The sequence below is a fragment of the Etheostoma spectabile genome, chromosome 20 (assembly GCF_008692095.1).
Source record: "Etheostoma spectabile isolate EspeVRDwgs_2016 chromosome 20, UIUC_Espe_1.0, whole genome shotgun sequence".
Classification (NCBI taxonomy): domain Eukaryota; kingdom Metazoa; phylum Chordata; class Actinopteri; order Perciformes; family Percidae; genus Etheostoma; species Etheostoma spectabile.
Window position 1 is genome coordinate 20,244,661 of NC_045752.1, and position 27,566 is coordinate 20,272,226.

Sequence of the window (27,566 nt, forward strand, 5' to 3'; positions counted from 1 at the left end):
CAGGAAGGAAGTTGTTTTGGTGGAACATGTGTACCTTCAGAAGTTTTAGTTGTCTAAGCTAGCTGTCTGGATTTACCCTGCAGAGATCTGGGGACCAGGTAACCATAGTCCTCAGATTGGACAGATAGTCTAGCTAGCTGTCTGACATGGTGACATGAAACAATCTCCTGTCTAATGTATCAACAATCCACACAACTGACCTTATGCTGTCATAGCAACCCCCCCCCCCCCGGGCTGCAGTTTACACTTCTAGGTTTTTAAATGTATAAAAGCACCAGTGCCGTCCCTCAAGCAGCAGCAGATCAATCAACCAGTTGTTGTGTCAACAGGAGGAGGTGAAGTGTAGCGGAGAGGCCATGTCTCTGCCCGCCAACCTGAGCTGCCTGCAGGGAGCAGAGGGGGAGGCGGCACTGGCCACGCTGGAGAAACAGCTGATCTGTCCCATCTGTCTGGAGCTGTTCAACAAACCGGTGGTCATCCTGCCCTGCCAGCACAACCTGTGCAGGAAGTGTGCCAACAAGCTCTACCAGGTCTGTGGGACAGACAGCACACATGGGGGGGCCTCTGCCTATGTGGTCATATATACGTGTTTCTATACATGAATGTACTGTATTTCTCATCTGTTATCACACACGTTTCATACCATGAGCCAGTACTCTATTGGTCAACACACTCACATGCCCCACACAACCTTAGGATTTAGAAATGTGATGTGATATGATGTGTGTGTGTGTGTGTGTGTGTGTGTGTGTGTGTGTGTGTGTGTGTGTGTTGTGTGTGTGTGTGTGTGGTGATTATCAGTGTCTAAAATGGGACGCGTGGATGTTGAACTGGTTTGCTCATGTACACAAAAATCAGCGGCCGGTTCTTACTGCTATTGTTCAGATTGTGTGTGTGTGTGTGTGTGTGTGTGTTTTGCTACCATGTTGAGATCTGTTTTGCTGCAGCAGTGTGCAACTAACAATGTTATCAAGAACTCTACTTAAGTGGATACTATAAATAAAAACATCTTAAGATAAAGTTAAACAAATTTGACATCTTCAAATCATGCACTAATTTTCACAGTGAGGTCTTACAAAACAGACAGTGTCTAAGGGTTCACATTTTTAAGATGATTCAGTATTGGGTCCCATGTCTTATCAAACTTGTCTCCTCTGTCTTCATTATAAAATCTCAGTCTTTTCTAGATGCAAGGTATTTGAAAGTTCTCGCAGCCACAAACTATATGAAGGCACAGAATCCATTTTCCATACATGTAAAATTAACTTTTTTGTAATCTGTTCTGAACATTTTGATATAAAACACTCATGGATATGTGCAAATACCCTCAAAAGGAGAATTCAAGGAGATATCTTAAAATACCCTTATATTTCAGAGGGGTAAATTGCTATGCCTGTAACAGTGGTTGCTGCAATTAATTTCTAAGATTATGTTCGTTTAAGAAAAAAATACAATGTTTAACGATGATAAAGAGGCGCTGTTTACTTCTGTTATTACATTATTTAGGTTACAGTGATATAATCAAAAAATGTATCCTGGGATTCATTCAACAGTTGAATTTGAAGGAAAAATAAAACACAAATAGATAAGGAGCGCTTGGTTTTGGTGGTGGTTGAAAAAAGTCCAACCATCCAATCATGCTGTTCTGATACAATGTTCTGATGTATCTATATATATATATATATATATATATATATATAATATATATATATTTTTTTTTTGTAAATTGTACAGTTACAGTTATATTGTTAACTGCAATCATTCCTAAGACAATACTTTGCACGGCAACAATTTGAATTGTTACAGCTCTATTTGCCAAAGCAGATAAACAGAAGGAAATTAACGATACCTGGCGCAGCATAAAAAACAGCCTTACGTAACAAAATAAAGTTGTACAGCAAAGTCATTACACAACTTATCCCACTTTGTCTGTAGCATATTAGTTCTTTGTGTCAGTGTGTGTCTCTCAGTCAGGCCCAGCAGCAGCTGAGGCTTATCAAAGCTCTATTTCAGGACACGTTGCACCTCTAACCTTCCCTCCGTCTCTCTGCTCATCTGTCCTTTTTCTTCACTCGTCTGTCCGTCTTCCCCTGACTCTCAATTCTCTGATCGCTTTTTACATCTGCTCAGTTTTCTCTTGTGATCTCTTCTATTTAGCCTATTTATTGATTGATTGATTGATTGGATTTTTCCATCTAGAGACTGGGAGAAAAAAACACAAGTTACTGTGTGTGTGTGTGTGTGTGTGTGTGTGGTGTGTGTGTGTGTGTGTGTGTGTGTGTGTGTGTGTGTGTGTAAACATACTGGATGTAATCTTGTTCTTGCCCAGCAACCCGTCCTGAACCAGCTCTGACTTCACCCAGGGAGACATTGGGAAGCTTTTACCCCCCCAGTGACCCCAATACTAAAATCCCAGCATGCAGCTGTGTTGTAGGTTAGCTCCAACTGTTGCGTGTTGACAGGCAGTTGTGGAGCGTTGGCGACAAAGCCATGTTTTAAAGGGCGGATATAACTGATCATTTTACTTTTTCTCAGAAAAAAATGACTAGTTGTCATTATAGAAAATCATCATCATGTAGATCCTTTATCACAACATCTTGATAGGACTTGTTTCCTGTGGTTGCATGTAACTGAGTACATGTACTTCTTCAGTACTGTACTTCCTTACTAGTTACTATAGTTGCTCCGCTACGTTCGCCTGACAGCTTTAGTTACTAGTTACTTTAATTACTAGTTACTTTCCACATTAAGATTCCTGCTCACTATTCACATGTTTCACAATGTTTTAAAATCTGATATTTATTATAAAGTAACCTAGCAGCAACAATATAACAGCTCCAGGTCCAGCTCAGATGATGATGCAATTAAACACACAGCTGAGATGATGATGTCATTAAACACACAGTTGAAGTGATGATGTCATTAAACACACAGCTGAGGTGATGATGTCATAAACAAACAGCTGAGATGATGATGTCATTAAGCACCCAGCTGGTCGGGTCCTTTACTCTTTCTACAAAGGGAGGAGAGTTCCGCACTCAGTACTTCTTATTTTAATACTTAAAAGTACATTTTCCTGATAATACAGGCTTTTACTTAAGTAACATTTTCAATGAAGGACATATTTTTGCAGTGTAGTATTAGTAATTTAGTACTGAAGTAAAAGATACTTGTTCCACCGCTGCTTGTCTGTGTGCAGCCCTCCCTGTTCCAGGCCCGCACCACCATGCAGGTGAACAGCGGGCGTTTCCTCTGTCCGTCCTGCAGACATGAAGTGGTGCTGGACCGCCACGGCGTCTACGGTCTGCCGCGGAACCTGCTGGTGGAGAACATCATCGACGTCTACAAACAGGAAGTCAGCAACAACAGCAACGCCACATGGTGAACAGAGACAATGGAGACATTTATGATATAAAATATGCTTACACACACAGGTATTTACAGACATGGTGTTTCTTCTCTCTCTCTCGCTCTCTCTGCAGCCCCCGCCCTCTTCCTCCACCTTCTGCTCAGCTAACATGTTCAGACCACGAGGGCGAGAAGGTGAACATCTACTGCCTCACCTGTCAGCGTCCTACATGTTCTCTCTGTAAAGTGTTTGGGGCTCATCACGCCTGCCAGGTGGCCCCTCTTACAGACATCTGGCACCAGCAGAAGGTAGATCCTGCTCTACTATCATTGGGGAGAAGGGGGGGTTGTCTCTAACTTAATTAGCAAGATTAAAAAACTAAACTAAAAAAAAAGGAAGTATCGTGTTAATGGTAGTGTTAGTTGGGGTTGCACCTTTTAATTGTGCTACATGCAATACAGATTGATAAGATAACTAAAGGCTGTGTCTACTAATCCTAACTCTTAATAACTTTATTTCCTTTTGTTTGTCAGGATGAGTTGAGTGAAGCAGTCAGCTCTCTGGCGGCGGTCAACAATAAAGTCCAGACGTTGATAAATGAGCTGGAGGAGACGTGCAGAAACGTGGAGGTGTGTGTGTGTATATGTGTGTTTTTGTTAAGTTTCAAATCCAGGTATTCATCCAAACCAATGAGCCACACTGTTGCATCACCATGCGCACGCACGCGCACGCACACACACACACACACACACACACACACACACACACCACACACTGCATTATTCTGACTCAATCCCACACATACTGTCCTGCTACCACAAATACACACTACTGCACCAAATGTGGATTAATCCACCGCTGAAAATACAAATGCACCGTTTCTTCCTGTTTGTGGTAGTTCGATTCCCTGGTCCTGCAGTCCCATGTCAAAGGGTCTTTGGCCAAGACGCTGAACCCTGAGTTGCCCCCGATGCTGCCCCATTGGAGTGTAGATGTGGTTTCTGTCCTCCGTGTCTGTTAGCTTCACCTCCAGCTCTTGTAAACGCTTTAAAAGCCATGACCGTCAAGAATACTTGCGTTGCTTTCCACGGTGGTTTTCAGGTTGTTCACATCAGCTCTGATAGAGACAAGGCTTGCAGTCAAAGATGCTATCTGGGCATGGATAGCAGTTAGCTTGTTGTCATTGTCGGTTGCCATTTGTTGAATCTGAGAAAAACGTTGCTCAAGGTAGCTTTTCTGTTTCTCCAGCAAGGCCTCTGCAACGGCATGCGTATCACCACATTGAACTTTGTTCTTGTTTGCCATTCTGCTTCAAGTAACTCTGACGAGCACAAAGTGGTAAAATATCAAAGTTGTAACCATGTAAAACAACTATTTCACAAATTTGGGCCAGGAGCTACACCTTAAGCCGCCATCTCTGTCCAGCCAATCACGAGAATCCTCATTTGTAACCTGGTTCTTAAAGATGTATGTCTTCAGGTGTAAACACTTTGGGCTGGGAGCCAGAGTCAGGGTAAAAATCTGTTGACAAAAAGAAAGAATATAGAAAAATGCCATACATACTGTGAACCTGGAAGTTTCACACATAAATAGAAATCAGATTTAGGAAATATTAAATACATGTAAGGGGGTGGTAGAAACCTGTAATGGCGTATAAAGGACACACAAAAGGTAATATGTAAACATACAAAATCACCAGTACTTTTTAAGTATTAATGTTCAAACGTTACATTATATTTAAGAATTAAAAAGAGAAAGAAATACTGTACATGCGGGGGAACAGAAGTAATTGCCATATATTTAAAATACATTATATTTCAAACAACAGTTTCTAAGAGTGTTACATTTTTCCAAATCAAATGTTTAAGGTTATATCTGTACGTAGAAAATGACAATCTAATATATGTACATATCATTCCATATGACAACTCCCCGAAATTTGATAGAAAACAGACCACGGGATGTTTTATACAAAGGAAGATGAAGATTCTCAGCCTGTCTAGTTTGGTAAATATGGAATTGTGAACTGTTAACAAAATAATATCTGAAACTGTTTTTGAAATGTCATTTTAAACACAAATGTACAGGTTGTAAGAAAGCTGTATCTCTGTGTGTAAAGGCTGCATGCAGTCACACAGTATGTAATATTGTTGCATGTGTTAACTTATTTTACTGACACGTACACACAGTTTGTAGTTCATACATAGTGGGTCAGCATTGAAGTATGCATTGTGTTGTGTGTGCTCTCTGTGCAGGAGAACTGTAAGACTCAGAAACAAAGTGTGTGTGAGACATTCAGTCGAGTGTTTTCCATCCTGGAGGAGAGACAGAAGGTCAGATTGTTTTCCTTTCTCAGCACTACGAACACATTTATTATTCATGATCATCATGGTGGAATCAATACAACCTTTCACCGTAAACTGGCAGTAATGGTAATGTACAGGCAGTAATATACTGGTAGTAATATACAGGCAGTAACATACTGGCAGTAATATACTTGCAGTAATATACAGGCAGTAATATACTGTCAGTAATATACAGGCAGTAATATGCTGGCAGTAATATACTGGCAGTAATATACTGGCAGTAATATACTGGCAGTAATATACTTGCAGTATTATACTGGCAGTAACATACTGGCAATAATATACTGGCAGTAACATACTGGCAGTAACATACTGGCAGTAATATACTTGCAGTAATATACTGACAGTAATATACTGGCAGTGATGTACTGGCAGTAATGGACTGCCAGTAATTTACTGGTAGTAATATACTGGCAGTTATATACTGTCAGTAATATACAGGCAGTAATTTACTGGCAGTAATATACTGGTAGTAATATACTGGCAGGAACATACTGGCTGTAATACACTGGCAGTGATATACTGACAGTAAAATACAGGCAGTAATATACTGTCAGTAATATACTTGCAGTAATATACTGACAGTAATATGCTGGCAGTGATATACTTTCAGTGATATACTGGCAGTAATACAATGACAGTCATATCCTGGCAGTAATGTACTGGCAGTAATGTACTGACAGCAACAGTTTTGCCTGTAAACTACTCTTTATTTACAGTATGCATACTGGTTTTAAATTTGAAGGTAGTTTTTTTTACTGTATTATTTGGATTTGCAGTAATATACAGCCTTCAGTGTAATTCCCGTCTTTTCTTTATTTTCCCAGGATGCATTGGTATTAACAGTAAATACTTGTAATCTGTAACAGTCGCAGATAGTGCTCTGAGTACACAGTCCGTTCTGCGCATGTGCAGATGATAATCCAGATGTACGAGGGTTTACGACACTGCAGCATCTGTTCCATAGTAGCGGTGTGCCATTTGCCTCCACCGGGAAGCTAACGCTAGTTTAGCTAACACCTATTTTGGCTTTCCGCTAGCTGACAGCTTGATTCAGTCTAAAATAACGTTACTCAAACTAAACAGTAGGAAAAGTTAATAGCTACAGCTAAATTAAGACTTTACAGTAAAACAAAGACAAGCATTGAGTGATTTTATTTTTTTATGAGCACAAGTACAACTGAAATAACAGCTGTTTCATATTCTAACGGTTATTTTCAGTTTTGAGGGTCTTTTACATGCTGTCTCAGCTAGCCACATTAGCTGTTAGCTAAACTAACGTTAGCTTTCCGGTGGAGGCTAATGGCAGACCGCTACTGTGGATCAGACTTTCTTTAACTGTCTACGGGAACAGATGGTGCAGTGTTGTAAACCCTCGTTTATCAGGATTATCATCTGCCCATGGGCGACAGGTACCTACAAGTGCTGTAATATTCTTTTTTCCCCAGAATGCATTGCCACTAACATTATGATCCTGTATAAAATTAAAACAGTAGGATACTGAGAGATTGTAGCTGTAAATTTACATCAAAGCTTTACAGTGTGTACTTCAGTACACTTTTGAAATACTTTTACTTTACTTGACTATTTCCATTTTCTGCTACTTTATACTTCTACTACACTATATCTCCAAGGGAGAAGTTCTTTACTCCAATACAGTTATCTGACACTTACAGTTACTTTTGTAAAACATATTATATGCTATGATGCAATACTCTACTACGTATCTACCCAGTTTTTTTATTAGTATCTAATTAGTACTAATTAGTATTAGTATCTACAAGTATTGGCTCCACTTTGTTGCACTTCAACATTAAAATGCCCTTACGTTGTAAATGACAACAGAATAATATTCATGCTGCTCTCTTGTTGTTCTCTTGTTGCTTGTTAAAAAATAGGTTTTTGTACGATATACAGAACCGTTTATGACAATGGGTTGTAATATTTTTCCTATAATACTATAATACTTTGAGAGATTTGGCATAATGTGTTATTTTACTTTTGATACTTTTAAATATAAAACTACTTTTCAGCATGTGGATGGATAATATTGTTACATTTCTTCTAGAGTATATTACAAAATATAATAATTGGATTTGTCTTACATGCTGATAAATTGTAAATATATCAAAATACTGTAGCCTACATTGTGTAGTACAAGTTGTGTGTACAGCAGTAATAGTACTCATAGTTGTAATGGTTTATTACTGTCTTCATCATCATCACATTGAAGGCGATGATGCAGCGAATCAGCACTGAGCAGGAAGAGAAGACAGGCCATGCCCAGGAGCTGATGCGTTGCTATGGAGACAGCGTGGAGGCCAACAGCAAACTGGTGGAGCGAGCAGTGAGCTGCATGGAGGAGCCAGACATGGCTGCTTTTGTTCAGGTGTGTGTGCATGTGTGCGTGTGTGCGTGTGTGTGTGTGTGTGTGTGTGTTTGTGTGTTTCTCTTAGAGATATAAAAACCTGCAAAATGTTTCAAAGATGCTGAGAGAGTGGATGTACAATCCTACACTGTATTACGTAATGTTTTAAGATTATGATACACTTTTTAGTAAATGCTCTTCTTTTCTGATGAGTTCTTATGGTTGGATAAGAATTTTTTTTTGTTTAATTGAGTTGTACTTTAGGAAGGTAACCCATTTTATTCGTTGAGTTTGAGAAAGGAAGTACTTTGTTTGCAATGTAATGTTGTATGTATGAGAAATGTGAAGATGCCTTTGGATGTTTTAGCAAGTTGGTTTGGACCTTCCGATGTGTGTTTGTCTTTTCAATGTGTTTGTTGGGCATCTCTGCTGAACTGAGGATCATTTCAAACTCACTTGTCTAAGACCTGAGTCTCTGAATTATCTTTTTCCTCCTTCAGAATTCCAAAGAGCTAATCACAGAGTGAGTATTAACCCTGTTGCTGGTTGCCTGTGATGAATTTTCCTTTCACAACTGAACCATTTCTTTTTTTTAGATTTGGAGCAACCTCCGTCATTCTTTTCTGTTTCCTTTTTCATTTGTCCCCTCTTTACGCCCACCTCCCCGCCTCCCCAGAGTGATAGCAGCGAGCAGCTCCTGTCCAGCTGAGGCTCTAAAACCAGGCTGTGAGAGTTTGAGCCACTACAGATTTGACTTCAGCAGACAGGAGAAAGCTTTGAAGAGCATTGACTTCCTCAAAGGTAAGACGAGACTGCCTGGGAAACCACTTTGAAACTATATCTTTACAAGACAATGGAAATGTACAGTTTATCCACAATTTCAAGATGAGAAATGTAATATAGACCCTTTTAAACTGTGTGACTGAAGAGTGGGAATCTGTATTTTTTAATTCAAGGTATACAAGTCTGGTCCAAAAACTAGTTGGTAGCAGCAGTGAAAAATGAGAGAGAACCACGTTTCAACATACAAACACACTGTAAAAAAACATCCCCTCACTATCTGCTAGCTGCCTGTCCCCAGAACACACTGTAAAAAAACATCTCCTCACTATCTGCTAGTGCTGTCCTGAAACACTGTAAAAAATCTCATCTCAATATTCTGCTAGCTTGCTGGTACCTGAAAACACTGTAAAAAAACCCAATATCATATCATTCTGCTAGATGCCTGCCCAAAACACTTTGTAAAACACATCTCCTCACTATCTGCTAGCTGCCGGTGGGGGGGGGGGGTAGTACTTTGAATGGTACTCAGGAGTGTACATTTTAAATGTCCGTAAAGGAGAATGAATAAAGAACACACTTTGAGTTCTAACCGGTGTTGTTGTGCTCCTCAGTGTGGAAGAGGTTCTGAAGAAGCAGAGGTGGAACCGGAGGACAGAGGAACCCAAAGAGGGACTCGTCCAGAACGTGAAACAGAACAGCATCAGAAACCTCGGCCCAGAACGTGGACCCTGTGTAGAAGCAATTCCGAGTCTGGATCCCCCCAGAGGAACTGACTGCAGTGCCCTCACGGTGAGTTACAATGGGAGCCTGCAGTGGCGTTCTGCAGCAGAGACTGACAACCTGGACGAGCTGATGGAGGATCTGTTCTGGTGAAACGGGGTTGTTGGACTGGGGGTGGAAATGGGAATGAGTACCCCCAAAGCTGCTGGAAGAATGCTGTGGATGCCGGAGGGGACCATAGAGAACGCCTGTCTGCAAGGCCCAGAATTCTGTGCTGCGCCACGCTGATGAAGAAAGAGGAGGCGGAGAAAGAGGAGGGGGAGAAAGTGGGCCGGAGGGAACATGCAGCTCCTGAACATGTTAAAGAGGAAACATCGGTGAAGAGCAGGAGGGAATGAGCACACTACAGGGTACCGATAAGCTGTCCCAGAAACTCTAATAGGGCTTTTATGAATGGTAAAATATTTACGTGTTGTTTTGTGAAAATACTTAGACAGGATCGCGGAGGGGTCGATAAAAGCAAATACCCACACAAAAATCAACACTTTTCCCCTGCCAGGTAAAATTGTCCCTTACCCGGTCAACAAAATACAGTACAGATGTGTTCGGCAGGCTCCACTGTCAACACATCACAACGCCGCTTTCTGCTAAAATGAATATCTATTAACTTACAAAGGATACAAGACAAGCTAGGAGCTCAGCGACTCTGTTGGACTGAGGATTCTCCGTCGTTTGATTCTCTAACAATAGTGTGGGAGCCGAGGATGGCCAGTCATTCGCTCCCAAGCGATCCCGTGCGTCCGGGCACATGCCTCGAAAACATGTTTCAAAAACAGGAGCCCAGCTCTCAAAAACATGAGGCTCGAGGAAAGCGTAGTCAAAGCATGAGTTATGATATGTGATCAAAACAGGTTATATAAGGCTTATGCTAAGTTAAACACAATGATAAAATGAAACCACAAAACAAATGATTACATGTTGGGAGTGATAAAATGAAAACACATACCCAATTGATAAGTGAAACACAAAACATAATAATAGTTAACAACAGTGACCTCAACAGTTATAAAAGTATAACTATTATTATTGTTTGTGTTTCATTTATCAATTGTATGGTTTCATTTATCAACTGTATAATTGTTGTGTTTCATTTATCATTGTTTACTTACATAAGCATATATAACCTGTTTTGATCACATATCATACTCATGCTTGACTACGGCTTTCCATCGAGCTCATGTTTTGAGAGAGGCGCTCCTGTTTTTGAACATGGTTTCGAGGCAGGTGCGCCGGACTCACGGGATCGGCTGGGAGCGAGACGGCCATCCTCGCCCCACATATTGTAAGAGAATAAAAAAAGACGGAGAATCCCTCAGTCCAACAGAGTCCGCTGATACTCATAGCTGTGCTGTATCCTGTTGGAAGTTAGAGATATTCATTTTAGCAGAAAGCGGCGTTTGAGTGTGTGACAGTGTGAGCCTGCCGAACAACATGTACTGTATTTTGTGACAGGGTAAAGGGACAATTTATCCTGGCAGGGAAAAAGTTTTTTGTGGTTATTTGCTTGTGTCGACCCCTCCGCGATCCTGTCTAAAGATTTCACAAAACAACACTAAATATTTTACATTTAATAAAAGCCCTATTAGAGTCTGTGGACAGCTGATACGGTACCTGTACTGTGCTCATCCTCCTGCTCTTCACAGATGTTTCCTCTTTAACAGGTTATCGGAGCTGCATGTCCCTCCGGCTCCACTTTCTCCCCTCCTCTTTCTCCGCCCCTCTTTCTTCATACAGCAGTGGCGCAGCACAGAATTCTGGGCCTGCAGACAGGCGTTCTCTATGGGTCCCTCCCTGCATCCACAGCTATTCATTCCAGCAGCTTTTGGGGTACTCAGGCACATTTCCACCCCCAGTCCAACACCCCGGTTCAACAGAACAGATCCTCCATCAGCTACGTCCAGGTTGTCAGTCTCTGGCTGCAGAAGGCCACTGCAGGCTCCACAGTGTAACTCACGGGAGTGTCACTGCAGTCAGTTCCTCTGGTGGGGATACCAGCTCTGGAATGGCTTCTACACCAGGGTCCAGTTCTGGGCCGAGGTTTCTGATGTGTTCTGGTTTCACGTTCTGGACAGGTCCTCTTTGGGTTCCTCTGGCTCCGGTTCACCTCTGCTTCTTCAGGACCTCTCCACAACTGGAGGGAGACAACAACACCGGTTAAGACCAAAGTGTGTTCTTTATTCATTCTCCTTTAGGGACATTTAAAAGTACACTCCTGAAGTACAAATTCAAGTACTACCCCCCCCCCCCAGGCAGCTAGCAGATAGTGGGAGATGTTTTACAAAGTGTTTTGGGGACAGGCAGCTAGCAGATAGTGAGATGAGATGGGTTTTTTACAGTGTGTTCAGGGGACAAGCAACTAGCAGATAGTGAGATGAGATGTTTTTTACAGTGTGTTCAGGGGACAAGCAGCTAGCAGATAGTGAGGAGATGTTTTACAGTGTGTTCTGGGGACAGGCAGCTAGCAGATAGTGAGGGGATGTTTTTTTACAGTGTGTTTGTATGTTGAAACGTGGTTCTCTCTCATTTTTCACTGCTGCTACCCACTAGTTTTTGGACCAGACTTGTATACCTTGAATTAAAAAATACAGATTCCCACTCTTCAGTCACACAGTTTAAAGGGTCTATATACATTCTTCATCTTGAAATTGGGGATAAACTGTACATTTCCATTGTCTTGTAAAGATATAGTTTCAAAGTGGTTTCAGGCAGTCTCGTCTTACCTTTGAGGAAGTCAATGCTCTTCAAAGTTTCTCCTGTCTGCTGAAGTCAAATCTGTAGTGGCTCAACTCTCACAGCCTGTTTTCAGAGCCTCAGCTGGACAGGAGCTGCTCGCTGCTATCACTTGGGGAGGCGGGGAGGTGGGCGTAAAGAGGGGACAAATGAAAAAGGAAAAAAGAAAAGAATGACGGAGGTTGCTCCAAATCTAAAAAAAAAGAAATGGTTCAGTTGTGAAAGGAAAATTCATCACAGGCAACCAGACAACAGGGTTAATACTCACTCTGTGATTAGCTTTTGGAATTCTGAAGGAGGAAAAAGATAATTCAGAGACTCAGGTCTTAGACAAGTGAGTTTGAAATGACCTCAGTCAGCAGAGATGCCCAACAAACACATTGAAAGACACAAAACACACATCGGAAGGTCAAACCAACTTGCTAAAACATCAAAGGATCTTCAAATTTCTCAACATACAACATACATTGCAAACAAAGTACTTCCTTTCTCAACTCAACGAATAAAATGGGTTACCTCTAAAGTCAACTCAATTAAACAAAAAAAATTCTATCCAACCATAAGAACTCATCGAAAAGAAGGCATTACTAAAAAGTGTATCATAACTTTAAAATACGTAATACAGTGTAGGATTGTACATCCCACTCTCTCAGCATCTTGAAACATTTTGCAGGTTTTATATCTCTAAGAGAAACACACAAAACCACACACACACACACACACACACGCACACACGCACACATGCACACACACCTGAACAAAAGCAGCATGTTCGTGCTCCTCCATGCATAGCACTGCTCGCTCCAAAGTTTGCTGTTGGCCTCCACGCTGTCTCCATAGCAACGCATCAGTCCTGGGCATGGCCTGTCTTCTCTTCCTGCTCAGTGCTGATTCGCTGCATCATCGCCTTCAATGTGTGATGATGAAGACAGTAATAAACCATTACAACTATGAGTACTATTACTGCTGTATACACAACTTGTACTACACAATGTAGGCTACAGTATTTTGATATATTACATTATCAGCATGTAAGACAAATCCAATTTTGTAATATACTCTAGAAGAAATGTAACAATATTATCCAACATGTGAAAGTAGTTTTATATTTAAAGTATCAAAAGTAAAATAACACAATATGCCAAATCTCTCCAAGGATTATAGTATTATAGGAAAAATATACAACCCATTTTCATAAACGGTTCTGATATCGTACAAAAACCTATTTTTACAAGCAACAAGAGAACAACAAGAGAGCACATGAATATATTCTGTTGTCATTTACAACGTAAGGGCATTTAATGTTGAAGTGCAACAAAGTGGAGCCAATACTTGTAGATACTAATACTAATTAGTACTAATTAGATACTAATAAAAAAACTGGGTAGATAGTAGTAGAGTATTGCATCATAGCATATAAATAGTTTTACAAAAGTAACTGTAAGTGTCAGATAAACTGTATTGGAGTAAAGAACTTCTCCCTTGGAGATATAGTGTAGTAGAAGTAAAAGTAGCAGAAAATGGAAATAGTCAAAGTAAGTAAAGTATTCAAAAGTGTACTGAAGTACACAACTGTAAAGCTTTGATGTAAATTTACAGCTACAATCTCTCAGTATCCTAGTTTTAATTTATACAGGATCTAATGTTAGTGGCAATGCATTCTGGGGAAAAAGAATATTACCAGCACTGTAGGTACCTGTCGCCCATGGCAGATGATATCCTGATAAACGAGGGTTTACAACACGCACCATCTGTTCCCGTAGACAGTTAAGAAAGTCTGATCCACAGTAGCGGTCTGCCATTAGCTACGGAAAGCTAACGTTAGTTTAGCGTAACAGCTAATGTGTAGCTGAGACAGCATGTAAAAGACCCTCAAAACTGAAAATAACCGTTAGAATATGAAACAGCTGTTATTTCAGTGTACTTGTGCTCATACAAAAAAAAAAATCAACTCAATGCTTGTCTTTGTTTACTGTAAAGTCTTAAATTTAGCTGTAGCTATAACTTTTCCTACTGTTTAGTTGAGTAACGTTATTTTAGACTGAATCAAGCTGTCAGCTAGCGGAAAGCCAAAATAGGTGTTAGCAAACTAGCGTTAGTTCCCGGTGGAGGCTAATGGCCACACCGTCACTATGGAACGATGCTGCAGTGTCGTAACCCTCGTACATCTGGATTATCATCTGCAATGCGCAGAAAGGACTGTGTACTCAGAGCACTATCTGCGACTGTTACAGATTACAAGTATTTACTGTTATACCAATGCATCCTGGGAAATAAAGAAAAGCGGGGAATTACACTGAAGGCTGTATATTACTGCAAATCCAAATATACAGTAAAAAAAACTACCTTCAAATTTAAAACCAGTATGCATACTGTAAAAAAGAGTAGTTTACAGGCAAAACTGTTGCTGTCAGTACATTACTGCCAGTACATTACTGCCAGGATATGATGTCTGTATACTGCAGTATATCACCAGTATATCACTGACAGTATATCACTGCCAGCATATTACTGTCAGTATATACTGCAAGTATATTACTGACAGTATATTACTGCCTGTATTTAATGTAATGTAAATGGCGCTGTATTATATAGCGCTTTCCAGTCTTAACAACTGCTCAAAGCGCTTTACATCTACAGGAAAACATTCACCATTCACACATAATACACTGTGGACGGGGCTGCCGTACAAGGTGCCACCTGCTCATCAGATAAACATTCACACACATTCACACTCGACGGCGCAGCACCGGGGGCAACTCGGGGTTCAGTGTCTGCACAAGGACACTTCGACAATGACTGCAGGGGCGAGGATCGAAACCAAACCTTCCAATTGGCAGGCAACCGCTTACCACTGTAGCCACAGCCGCCCACTTTTACTGGCAGTATATCACTGCCAGTGTATACAGCCAGTAGTTCCTGCCAGTTATTACTACCAGTATATAACTGCCAGTATATATACCAGTAAATTACTGGCAGTCCATTACTGCCAGTACATCATGCCAGTATATACTGTCAGTATATTACTGCAAGTACGTTACTGCCAGTATGTTACGTGCCAGTATATTATGTGCCAGTGTATGTTACTGCCAGTATTATGACGGCAAGTATAATCGCCAGTATATACTGCCAGTATATTATGCCAGTATATTGCCGTATATTACTGCAGTATATTACTGACAGTATATTACTGCCTGTATATTACTGCAAGTATAGTTCTGCCAGTATGTTACGCCTGTATATTACTACCAGTATATTCTGCCTGTACATTACCATTACTGCCAGTTTACGGTGAAAGGTTGTATTGATTCCCATGATGATCAGAATAATAAATGTGTTCGTATGCTGAGAAAGGAAACAACATCTGACCTCGTCTCTCCCAGGATGGAAAACACTCGACTGAACGTCTCAACACACTTTGTTTGAGTCTTACAGTTCTCCTGCACAGAGAGCACACACAACACAATGCATACTTCAAATGCTACCATATGTAGAACTACAAACTGGGTACGTGTCATGTAAAATAAGTTAAACATGCAACAATATTACATACTGTGTGCTGCATGCAGCCTTTACACACAGAGATACAGCTTTCTACAACCTGTACATTGTGTTTAAAATGACATTTCAAAAAAACAGTTTCAGATATTATTTTGTTAACAGTTCACAATTCCATATTACCAAACTAGACAGGGATGGAATCTTCATCTTCCTTTGTATAAAACATCCCGTGGTCTGTTTTCTATCAAATTTCGGGGAGGTTGTCATATGGAAATATGTACATATATTAGATGTCATTTTCTAGTACAGATATAACCTAAACATTTGATTTGGAAAATGTAACACTCTTAGAAAACTGTTGTGTGAAATAAATGTATTTTAAATATATGGCAATTAATCTGTTCCCCGCATGTACAGATTCTTTCTCTTTTTAATTCTTAAATATAATGTAACGTTTGAACATTAAACTTAAAAAGTACTGGTGATTTTGTATGTTTACATATTACCTTTTGTGTGTCTTTATCGCATTACGGTTTCTACCACCCCTTACATGTATTTAATATTTCCTAAATCTGATTTCTATTTAGTGTGAAACTTCCAGGTTCACAGTATGTATGGCATTTTTCTATATTCTTTCTTTTGTCAACAGATTTTACCCTGACTCTGGCTCCAGCCCAAAGTGTTTACACCTGAAGACATACACTTAAGAACACAGGTTACAAATGAGGATTGCTCGTGATGTGGCTGGACAGAGATGGCGGCTTAAGGTGTAGCTCCGGCCAAATTTGTGAAATAGTTGTTTTACATGGTTACAACTTTTATATTTACCACTTTTGGCTCGTCAGAGGTACTTGAAGCAGAATGGCAAACAAGAAACAAAGTTCAATGTGGTGATACGCATGCCGTTGCAGAGGCCTTGCTGGAGGGAAAAGAAAAGCTACCTTGAGCAACGTTTTTCTCAGATCAACAAATGGCACCGACAATGGACAACAAGCAATGCTACCATGCAGATAGCATCTTTGACTGCAAGCCTTGTCTCTATCAGAGCTGATTTGAACAACCTGGAAAACCAACGTGGAAAGCAACGCAAGTATTCTGACAGGTCATGGCTTTTAAAGCGTTTACACAAGAGTGGAGGTGAAGTAACAAGACACGGGGAGGACAGAAACCACATCTCACTCAATGGGGGCAGCATGGGGGCACTCAGGTCAGCGTCTTGGCAAAGACTTTGACATGGGAATGCAGGACCAGGGAAATCGACCTACCACAAACAGGAAGAAACGGTGCATTGTATTTTCAAGCGGTGGATTAATCCACATTTGGTGCAGTAGTGTGTATTTGTGTAGCAGGACAGCATGTGTGGGATTGAAGTCAGAATAATGCAAGTGTGTGTGTGTGGTGTGTGGGTGTGTGTGTGTGTGTGGTGCAGTAGTGTGTTTGGGTTTGTTTTGTAGCAGGACAGTATGTGGGGATTGAGTCAGAATAATGCAGTGTGTGTGTGGTGTTGTGTGTGTGTGTGGTGGTTTTGTGTGTGGTTGTGTGTGTGTGTGTGTGTGTGTGTTGTGTGTGTGTGTGTGTGGGCGTGCGCGTGCGTGCGCATGGTGATGCAACAGTGTGGGCTCATGGGTTTGGATGAATACCTGGATTGTAAAACTTAACAAAAAAACACACATATACACACAACACCACACGTTTCTGCAGTCTCCTCCAGTCCATTTATCAACGTCTGGACTTTATGTTGACCGCCGCCAGAGAGCTGACGTGCTTCATCAACTCATCCTGAGAAACAAAAGGAAATAAAGTTATTAAGAGTTAGGTTAGTAGACACAGCTTTGTATCTATCAATCTGTATTGCATGTAGCACAATAAAAGGGCAACCCCACTAAACACTACCATTAACACGATACTTCCGTTTTTTTAGTTTAGTTTTTTAATCTTGCTAATTAAGTTGAGGACAACCCCCCTCTCCCCCAATGTAGTAGAGCAGGATCTACCTTCTGCTGGTGCCAGATGTCTGTAAGGAGGGCCACCTGGCAGGCGTGATGAGCCCAACAAACACTTTACAGAGAGGAACATGTAGACGCGGACAGGTGAGGCAGTAGATGTTCACCTTCTCGCCCGTGGTCTGAAAATGTTAGCTGAGCAGAAGGTGGAGGAAGAGGGCGGGGGCATGAGAGAGCGAGAGAGAGAGAAGAAACACCATGTTGTAAACCTGTGTGTGTAAGCATATTTTATATCATAAATGTCTCCATTGTCTCTGTTCACCATGTGGCGTTGCTGTTGTTCTGATTCCTGTTTGTAGACGTACGATGAATGTTCTCCACCAGCAGGTTGCGGCAGACCGTAGCAGCCGTGGGAGGTCCAGCACCACTTCATGTCTGCAGGACGGACAGAGGACACGCCCGTGTTCACCTGCATGGTGCGTGCGGGGCCGGGAACAGGGAGGGCTGCAACACAGACAAGCGCGGTTGGAACAAGTATCTTTTTCAGTACTCATTACTAATACTACACTGCAAAAAATATGCCTTCATTGAAAATGTTACTTAAGAGAAAGCCTGTATTATCAGGAAAATGTACTTTTAAGTATAAATAATAGAAGTACTGAGTGCGGAACTTCCTCCCTTGTAGAAAGAGTAAAGGACCCGACCCTGGGTGCTTATGACAATCATCATCTCAGCGTGTTTGTTTATGACATCATCACCTCAGCTGTGTGTTTAATGACCACATCACTCAACTGTGTGTTTAATGAACATCATCTCAGCTGTGTGTTTAATTGCGACATATCGGAGTGGCATGGAGCTGTTATTTGTTGCTGATAGGTCTTTATTAATAAATATCAGATTTTAAACCATTGTGAAACATGGAATAGTGAGCAGGAATATCTAATGGGAAGTAACTAGTAATTAAGTTAACTAGTATAACGCTGTAGAGGAACCGTCTAGCGGAGCAACTATAGTAACTAGTCAAGGAAGATAAGTATGAAGAAGTAATGTACTCAGTAAGTGCAAACCCAGAAACAAGCTATCAAGATGTTGTGAAAAGGGATTACATGATGATGATTTCCGTAATGACAACTAGTCATTTTTTTATGAGAAAAAAGTAAATATCAGTTATATCAGCCCTTTAAAAACAATGGCTTTGTCGCCAACGCTCCACAACTGCCTGTCAAACACGCAACGTGGAGCTAACCTACAAAACAGCTGCATGCTGGGAGTTTAGTATTGGGGTCCATGGGGGGGTAAAAGCTTCCCAATGTCTCCCTGGGTTGAAGTCAGGCTGTTCAGGACGGGTGGCTGGGCAAGAAGAACAAGATTCCATCCATAGTTTACACACACACACACAAAACACACACACACACACACACACACACACACTACACACACACCACACACACAACCACACACAGTAACTTGTGTTGTTTCTCAGTCTCTAGAGGGAAAAATCAATCAATACCAATCAATCATAAATGGCTAAATAGTGGAAGAGAGCACAAGAGGAAAAATGAGCAGATGTAACAAAAAACGATAGAGAATTGAGCGTAGGTGGAAGAGGACCAGGCGAAGTGAAGAAAAGGACAGATGAGCAGAGAGCGGAGGAAGGTTAGAGGTGCAAGTGTCCTGAAAATAGAGCTTTGATAAGCCTCAGCTGCTGCTGGCCTGACTGAGAGACACACACTGACACAAAGAACTAATATGATACAGACAAAGGGGGGGGGGAGAAGTTGTGTAATGACTTTGCTGTACAACTTTATTTTGGTCGTAAGGCTGTTTTTTATGCTTGGCCAGGTATCGTTAATTCCTTCTGTGTTCTGATTTGGCAATCAGAGCTGTACAATTCAAATTGTTGCCGTGCAAACGTATGGTCATTAGGAGATGATGCAGTTAAAAAATAACTGTAAAGTACCAATTACAAAAAATATATATATATATAGATATATATTATGATATATATATATATTATATTAATATATATATAATATATATATAGATACATCAGAACATTGTATCGAACAGCATGATGGATGGTTGGACTTTTTAACCACCAACAAAACCAGCGCCCTTAATATTTGTGTTGTATTTTGCCTTCAAATCAATGTTCTGTTGAATGAACCCCCGGATACTTTTTGATGATAGCACTGTAACTAATAATGTAATAACAGAAGGAAACAGCGACTCTTTATCATCGTTACATTGTATTTTTTTTTGAAACGAACATATCTTAGAAAGTAAATTGCAGCAACACTGGTTACAGGACATACAATTACCCTCGAAATATAAGGGTATTTTAAGAATATCTCTGGAATTCTCATTCTTGAGGGTATGTGCACCATATCCATGAGGGGTTTATATAAATGTTCAGACAGATTAAAAAAAGTTAATGTGAATGTATGGAAAATGGATCTGTGCCTTCATATAGTTTGTGGCTGCCGGAGAACTTTCAAATACCTGCATCTAAAAAGACTGAGATGTTATTAATGAAGACGAGGAGACAAGTTTTGATAAGAATGGGACCCAATACTGAATACTCGTAAAAATGTGAACCTAGCCTGTCTGTTTTGTAAGGACCTCACTGTGAAAAATTAGTTGAATGATTGAAGATGTCAAATTGTTAACTTTATCTAAGAGGTTTTTATTGACTAGTATCCACCTTAAGTAGGTTCTTGATACAGTGTAGTTCACACTGCTGCAGCAAAAACAGATATAACATGGTAGCAAAACACCACACAAACACACACACACAATCTGAACATAGCTAGTAAAGAACGGACGCTGATTTTTGTTGTACATGAGCAAACAGTTCAACATCCAGAGCGTCCCATTTAGACACTGATAATCCACCCCACACCACACACACACACACACACACACACACACACACCACAACCCCCCCCCCCCCCCCCCCAAAAAAACACATAATATCACTCACATTCTAAATCCTAAGGTTGTTGGGGGGCATGTGAGTGTGTTGACCATAGAGTACTCGCAATGTAGAAACGTGTGGATAACAGATGAGAAATACAGTACATCATGTATAGAAACAACGTATATATGAACCACATAGGCCAGAGGCCCAAACATGTGGCTGTCTGTCCCACAGACTGTAGAGCTTGTGGCACACTCCTGCAAGTGTGCTGGCAGGGGCAGGATGACCACCGGTTTGTGAAACAGATCCAGACAGATGGGACCAGATCAGCTGTTTCTCCAGGGGGGGGGGGGGGGGGCCCCCGTGGCAGTGCCGCCTCCCCTCTGCTCCCTGCAGGCAGCTCAGGTTGGCGGGCAGAGACATGGCCTCTCCGAGCTACACCCACCTCCCCTGTGGACACAACCAACTGGTTGGATTGTCTGCTGTGCTGAGGGACGGCACTGGTGCTTTTACTACATTTAAAAAACTAGAAGTGTAAGCTGCAGCCCGGGGAGGGGGGGGGGGGGGGGGGGGGTTGCTAGACAGCATAAGGTCAGTTTGTGTGGATTGGGATACATAGAAGGAGATGTTTTCATGTCACCATGTCAGAAAGATAGCTAGATATCTGGTACAACTGAGGATATGGTTACTGGTCCCCAGTCTCTGCAGGGTAAATACAGACAGCAGCTTAGGACACCTAAACTTCTGAAGGTACACATGTTCCACCAAAACCAATGCCTTCATGAGACTCATTTAGAAGAGGCAACCGTGGGGCTCCGTCCGGGCTTAGCACCTCCAAGTCGATTGTGATGGTTTAAAGAATACATTATACCAGTGACGTTTTCTCCCATCCCTGATGCTGGTGGAATAGCAGACCCCGCTGCAGCACTGTAAAGGAAGGTCTTGACAAGAAAACTACCACTTTAGTATTCCAACAAAATGTCTCACCTTCTTTTCCTGGAATAACCTTTATTGTAACAGTGAATTGATTTTGATGGCATTTAAAACATGTATCATCATTATCACAGGGCACTTTAAACCGTTTTGACCGCCAAAATCAAATCAGTCATCATGAGTCCAAGAGTCCGTATGTTATTAACCTTACTCTCCACTTAGCTGATGATCGGCGGGTTCACTGTGTCAGCACTTTAGTTCTCTCCTTTCGTACAAAGTGGAGCAGTTCAATTCCTTGTGTCGAGTCTTTATGCTTTTTACAATCAAATAATCATTTAGTTAAGTAGTGTTTCTAAAATCCAAACCTGTGAGGCCTGCCGGTAAAGCCGGCTAAACTTTTGGCCAACTTTGTTCTGGTTTAAATTTCTTTTTAAATAGTCAGTTAAACACAATTTTGCTGTAGTTGTCTCAATAATTTACAGATTTGTGCAAGTTGTATCCGCACAGAGAAGCAGATTGTTTCATTTCCAGTATTTATTTAGGGTCTATTTTAAAGTCAGCTCTGGTGTAATCTTTGCATGAAGTGCTGATGTACAGACCACACAAGAGTAACCAAGGTCTGTCTCCATTTCTGGAATACCATAACTCATCAACATAAAGCATAACTAACTGTTGCCTTGGGACCAAAAGGGGTCATGCCCAGCTAGGTGGTAAAGCCATCCACGTCAACACAGAAAACACATTGAAAGTTTCATATACAGTTTCATATCAAGGCCGGGGGGGGGGGCCAGGGAGGCAGTTTAGGATTCCTCGTCAGCTCCCGGACGATGACTGGTCCCTCTCACGGCTCACCTCCAGTTACTCTTCCTCGCTGGCTTTTCTTCACACACTCTACCTATCCGAACCTCCACTCCGTTCCTCTTTTCAACCCACAGTAGCAATGCATTTGCCTGTTTGCAGCTCATAACCATCCACGCAATGTGTGTGTCTGAGGAGAGGAGCAGGGGGGGGTTAGGGGTCAGGTTTTCACGACCCCCACAACACACACATTACACCATATCAGGCCAGTGGCCAGATGTGGACGGACTTAAGAGCAGCCAGGCTGTGCTCTTTCTAAAGTACACACTCTCCTCACCCTGGAGCATTTTCCCTGGGCTTTGGAAAACACTGTCATATTTTTCCACTATTTTGACATTTTATAGACACAAAAACTAATCCAGAAAATCAAGGTAATGGACAGTGAGAATAGGGTTTGTTGCCAGACAGATACTGTTTAAAGGTGCATAGCTTCTTTTTGCATCAGTTGTTTATTCAGCAACTAAGAACACCATATACTGTACCACTGGCTAAACAGCGTTCAATAACAGCCAGGCTGGCAGGAACGTCTACACCCTACCCTCCCCCTCAGGGACAGCACCAGCACTTTATACAGACTTCAACAACATATTCTTTATATTGCATATTTTCAGAATGTTAGTTGTCTATACTGTGGGTTTTTTCAAAACATCTGCACTATTTAGAAGGTATTTTGTATTGTCGGCCTATATATGACATATCATTTTATAGTCCTAATTGTATGCCATTTCCAATCTTTATTTCCATACTTGTGGACATGTCCTTATTGCAACATGGGTCAGAGAGGACCTCCTCTGTAGCCTGGACAATTGCTGAATTGCCACGTTACTTGACTGAATATAACGCATTGACTTGATGTTTAAACACACTATCATGTAGTTTTTTTGGCAGATGGAAGGAATTTTTCCAGCATTCAACAATTAAAAGTCTCCTTTACAGATGTATTTGCATCATAAATCCGCACATTCTTTCTTTCTAATCAAGAAATCACAGAGGAAACAAAAGGCTCTGAAGCAACAGCAAACATGTATTTTAAAACAGTACATCAGAAATTGATTTACCCCCCCCCCCGTCTGCCTGACGTCGGCCCATGCTAAAAACAGGGACACGCTCTACGCTATATGTCCTGTGGGAGGCATCTGCGCTGGATGTACAGCAGCTTGCATTTTGCCACGTCATTGTCAAAAGGGGTCCATCTAATATTCTATACATCCCTTCAATTGCACTTAAATTAAAAACATAAGAAAAAAAAAATAAAATAAAATAACCCGTCAATATGATTATATCTTCTGACGTCACTCTATTCACAATTCTTGTTAATTATGCAGAGTGTTTTAGATGGAAAAAGGACGTTTTGTCACGGTGAATTTCTCTGCTTCATGCGGCATTCACTCAGACACTGTTGCATGTTGGGGCGTGAGTGAAGAAATTAGGGAAAAGGAGGGATTGGGGGTTTTAAAAAGGTGGCTTTTCAGTGGAAATGTGACATGAAAGCACAAAACAAATACAGAGTGAAGACAGATTGATTAAAGAGGGAAGCCATTTGCCCGTTTAGGAAACCCTTTAAAAGAGTTTCAAAAATCAATGGGACCGAAAATCCAAAATTAAAAAACTGGAAGAAAAACTTAAAAACAAGGGAACCACAAATCAGATATAATTCAGCCTGTTTGGACAGCCCTGAAATGGGGTTTGTACTGAAGCTTGTGTATTAGTACTGAATCACCTGATTTATCTCCATTCAGCGGAGTGGAAAAATTCACTGAAACAACTTTGAATTGAGAGAGAGTGTGTCATGGAAGAGACTTATTGTCATGATATGAATAAATACAGACCAAACTAAGTGTTTGATTGGGAATAAATATAGCCTATTGGGTCAAATGTTGAACAAAAAACAATCCCCACGTTTCCTGTCTATTCCACTGTAGGTAGAGATGGAGTGGGATCGGAGGTGTAACTACAAACAAGGAAGTAGGTATCTGAAGTTTTCTGGAAAAGAACCTAACTAATCAGCTTGCTTGGTATAGGATGATATCATCTAAAAAACCCTGCTGCAACAAGAACAAATAAGACTTGGATATCAATACCTCCCTTCGTTTACAAAATGAATAAGACAAACAAAAAAGACCATGAAAAGCAATTCTACAAATAGAATGGAAGAGGTAAGGACAAACTAGTGTTTCAATTTTGACCAACTCAACAAAATTACAGTGACAGAATCTAAACAAAACTTACGCAACATGTACAGTCTTTTTACTTTTTCACAAAACAAAGGAAACTAAAACAAAAGAAAAAAGGGCTCAAATCAGTGTGTACTGTACCGTGTTGTTCCGGAGGACACCAAGAGGTTCTAATGTCGCTATACCCACACACACACACACACACAACACACAGAGTGGCGCTCCATCCTTCCATGTGAAAGAGAAGTGGATCCAAAGGAAAAAGTAGGAGCAAGTGGAGAAAAGAGAAAGAGGTGAAGGAGGGGAACAGGGCAGATATACGATGAAGTAGCCTTAATACCAGCAGGGGTTTAGCCTTTTGGACAACCAGTGAGCATGATGCAATGTATGCAAGCGTGTGTTACCTCTTTGACAGGATCGATATGCATTTGCCAGTTATTGTGACAATTTGATAAAATAAAAAAATAATCGATTAGGCTTTAGTAAATGAAAAACTGGCTTAAATACTAGCGGTGAGAGGCGGGACAGCCAGATAGAAGATGTTAAAAACGAGATCAGCCTCTTATTCAAGTCTACTGTTGACGTCTATTTCTGGTTTGGTAAATTGCTATTATACACAGTGGGCGAGGATTTAAACAGTGTGCTATGTTTTTTTTTGTCTTTATTATCTCAATTGTCAAGCTTTTTGGTGCTAGCTAAAACCCTAAAGTTCCTCTATGGAGGACTAACCTAAGCAAACGTACTGTTGACTAATATGCTGGATGGGAATTCAGATGCCTATGGCATTAGTTCAAAGACAGAGAGGTAATGGCATGATGAATGACAGGAATGGCCGCAACAGCTTGTCCCTAACCCTCACCATAGTCGCTGTTGCCCCCCCCCGTTGCAGACTAAACGCATTCAAACTTCATCAAAATCTTTTTTTGTCGTAACATTTGTGACGCCGAGTTGTGTGAGTGTGCAACTCAGTAGGCTTGTATCATGGTGGGATAGTGACGAGCCTTGCTGTTGTCATTCTTAGAGCACCTGTTAATTGTGTGAGGGCAAACGAGGGGACCCTGCGAGGATGTGCCCCGAGGTGTAGAGGAAAATAAACTCCTCACTGAACACACACACACGGGCTCACGGACTACTTCCAGAAAAGCCTCAATAAGGTTCCATGGGCCCAAAAGGAGACAGCTGTTTCAGTGGCTTTGTTGAGGAAAAAGAAAAATCTAGTATCGACAATGGGGGTAAACATTGTGTGACATGTCCAAAAAGCGGTCTCTCCGGTGACATATCCTTGGCAAATGTCTTAAGTTGATAGATGGGGAAGTGAGGATCCTTGTGTAGTAATGCCTGTCTGCATGCAATTTTGTTGGCGGTGTGCAGTGCGCATCATAACCTCTGGTTTCTGATGTGGGTAGACATGACTTCATGGGTAGGTTGCAAAGCACTTTAGGACGGAAGAAGGAAACTAGAGTTAAAGTGTTACAAATGTACACTATAAGTCCACATTTACACTGTGTTAGCACAAGTGAAGCCAGAAACAAAACGGTCCTGTGTTGACAAAGGATCCGCCGAAAATGACGAGAAAAAGGCCTACGTTAAAAGTAATGGCTATCTTTAGTGAGTAAGTCTCTTCTCATTTAGTTATTAAACCAAAATGTTGCTTTCTTAGACCTAAAATGTCGTGAGCAGAATTCATTTGCAAAGTTTCCTTGTTCAGTTCCTTTTGTGGCTGAAGCTGGGCTATTAAGCTTTTTCTTCTTATGATTTTTTTTGGAAATGGAAAACTCACAATTGTTGGGGTTACCTCTCACAGGTAAAAACCATTGTCTAATGCCTTTAGTAAAACATGTCTCTTGTTCCTGTGCTTAAGGGACTGCATCTGCCATGACGTTGAGAGTCTCCTAAATAGGAGATTCCCTCTGTCCCGGACATTATACCTAACCAGTATTAAAAAGAACGTTTTTTTAGTTTTGCATTATTTGTCCTGCTTTATTTCCTCCTCTCCCCTCACTTACATTAATAGAAATTAAGGTGAATCAAGGTTAAGGTTGGGCTGGCTGACGACTCTCGTGATTGTATGTAGTATTTGATGGTGTGTGTGGGATCTGTGGGTGTGGTATATGGTTGATACTGTATGTGTGGTTACGGAAGGTCTGAGGTGTGTGTGTGGTGTGTGTGTGTGTGGGTGTGTGTGTGTGTGTTGGTGTGTGTGTGGGTGTGTGTGTGGTGTGGTGTGTGTGTGTGTGTGTGGGTGTGGGTGTGGGTGAGAAGGGTGTAATAGTATGCGCGGGTCCTGTAGCTTTGGGGGGCATCAGACGGGAGCTGGGTGGTTTCTGTGGCTGCGGAAGGCTGCACACGATGGGCCAAACGCATAGGGGAAGACAAAACGACAACCGCAATCACAATAATTTTAAATTTGAACATTTTGCAATGAAAATGAGGAATAACTAAACAAAAAGATCACAACCTCCAGATGGAATTCATATCGCAATCGAAATATCAGGAAAAACTCGCTAGTTAAATTCGTGTTGGACTGAATGAAGTAATCTATCTATCTATCTATCATCTATCCAGTTATTTCCCACGTGCAGTCCACTTAGAGCCACATGCAAAAGTTCCCAAAAAAAGGAGGAGAGGTGGAGAAAAAGCCACAGCTGTGTAAAGCCATGGGCAGGATTGAGTCAATACAAGTGTCTTTCAAACTAACAAACCCTGTGCCACAATTAAATTAGGATTTAAAGTAGTCTCACGGACATGGCCAGGAATCGTTGCTTCATAGTGTCATTGTAGGATAGGTGGATTTCTGTTTCATATATTGTAAGTTGCTTAGGTAGGTTGTAAGTGTAAACAAAACCTGATCTTTACTAGAA

At 41.1% G+C, this 27,566-nt stretch overlaps 1 protein-coding gene across 2 annotated transcripts in view; it reads left to right on the plus strand.

Moving 5' to 3' along the window:
- Positions 1-27,566, plus strand: part of LOC116669992 (tripartite motif-containing protein 54) — a 36,415-nt gene that overhangs the window by 1,136 nt on the left and 7,713 nt on the right. For both annotated transcript variants that reach the window (XM_032500170.1, XM_032500171.1), the window contains exons 2-9: positions 330-530; positions 3,200-3,381; positions 3,483-3,657; positions 3,883-3,978; positions 5,605-5,682; positions 7,949-8,104; positions 8,584-8,606; positions 8,760-8,884. In XM_032500170.1, the coding sequence (XP_032356061.1) occupies positions 330-530; positions 3,200-3,381; positions 3,483-3,657; positions 3,883-3,978; positions 5,605-5,682; positions 7,949-8,104; positions 8,584-8,606; positions 8,760-8,884 (1,036 nt within the window). The remainder of the gene's footprint in view (positions 1-329; positions 531-3,199; positions 3,382-3,482; positions 3,658-3,882; positions 3,979-5,604; positions 5,683-7,948; positions 8,105-8,583; positions 8,607-8,759; positions 8,885-27,566) is intronic.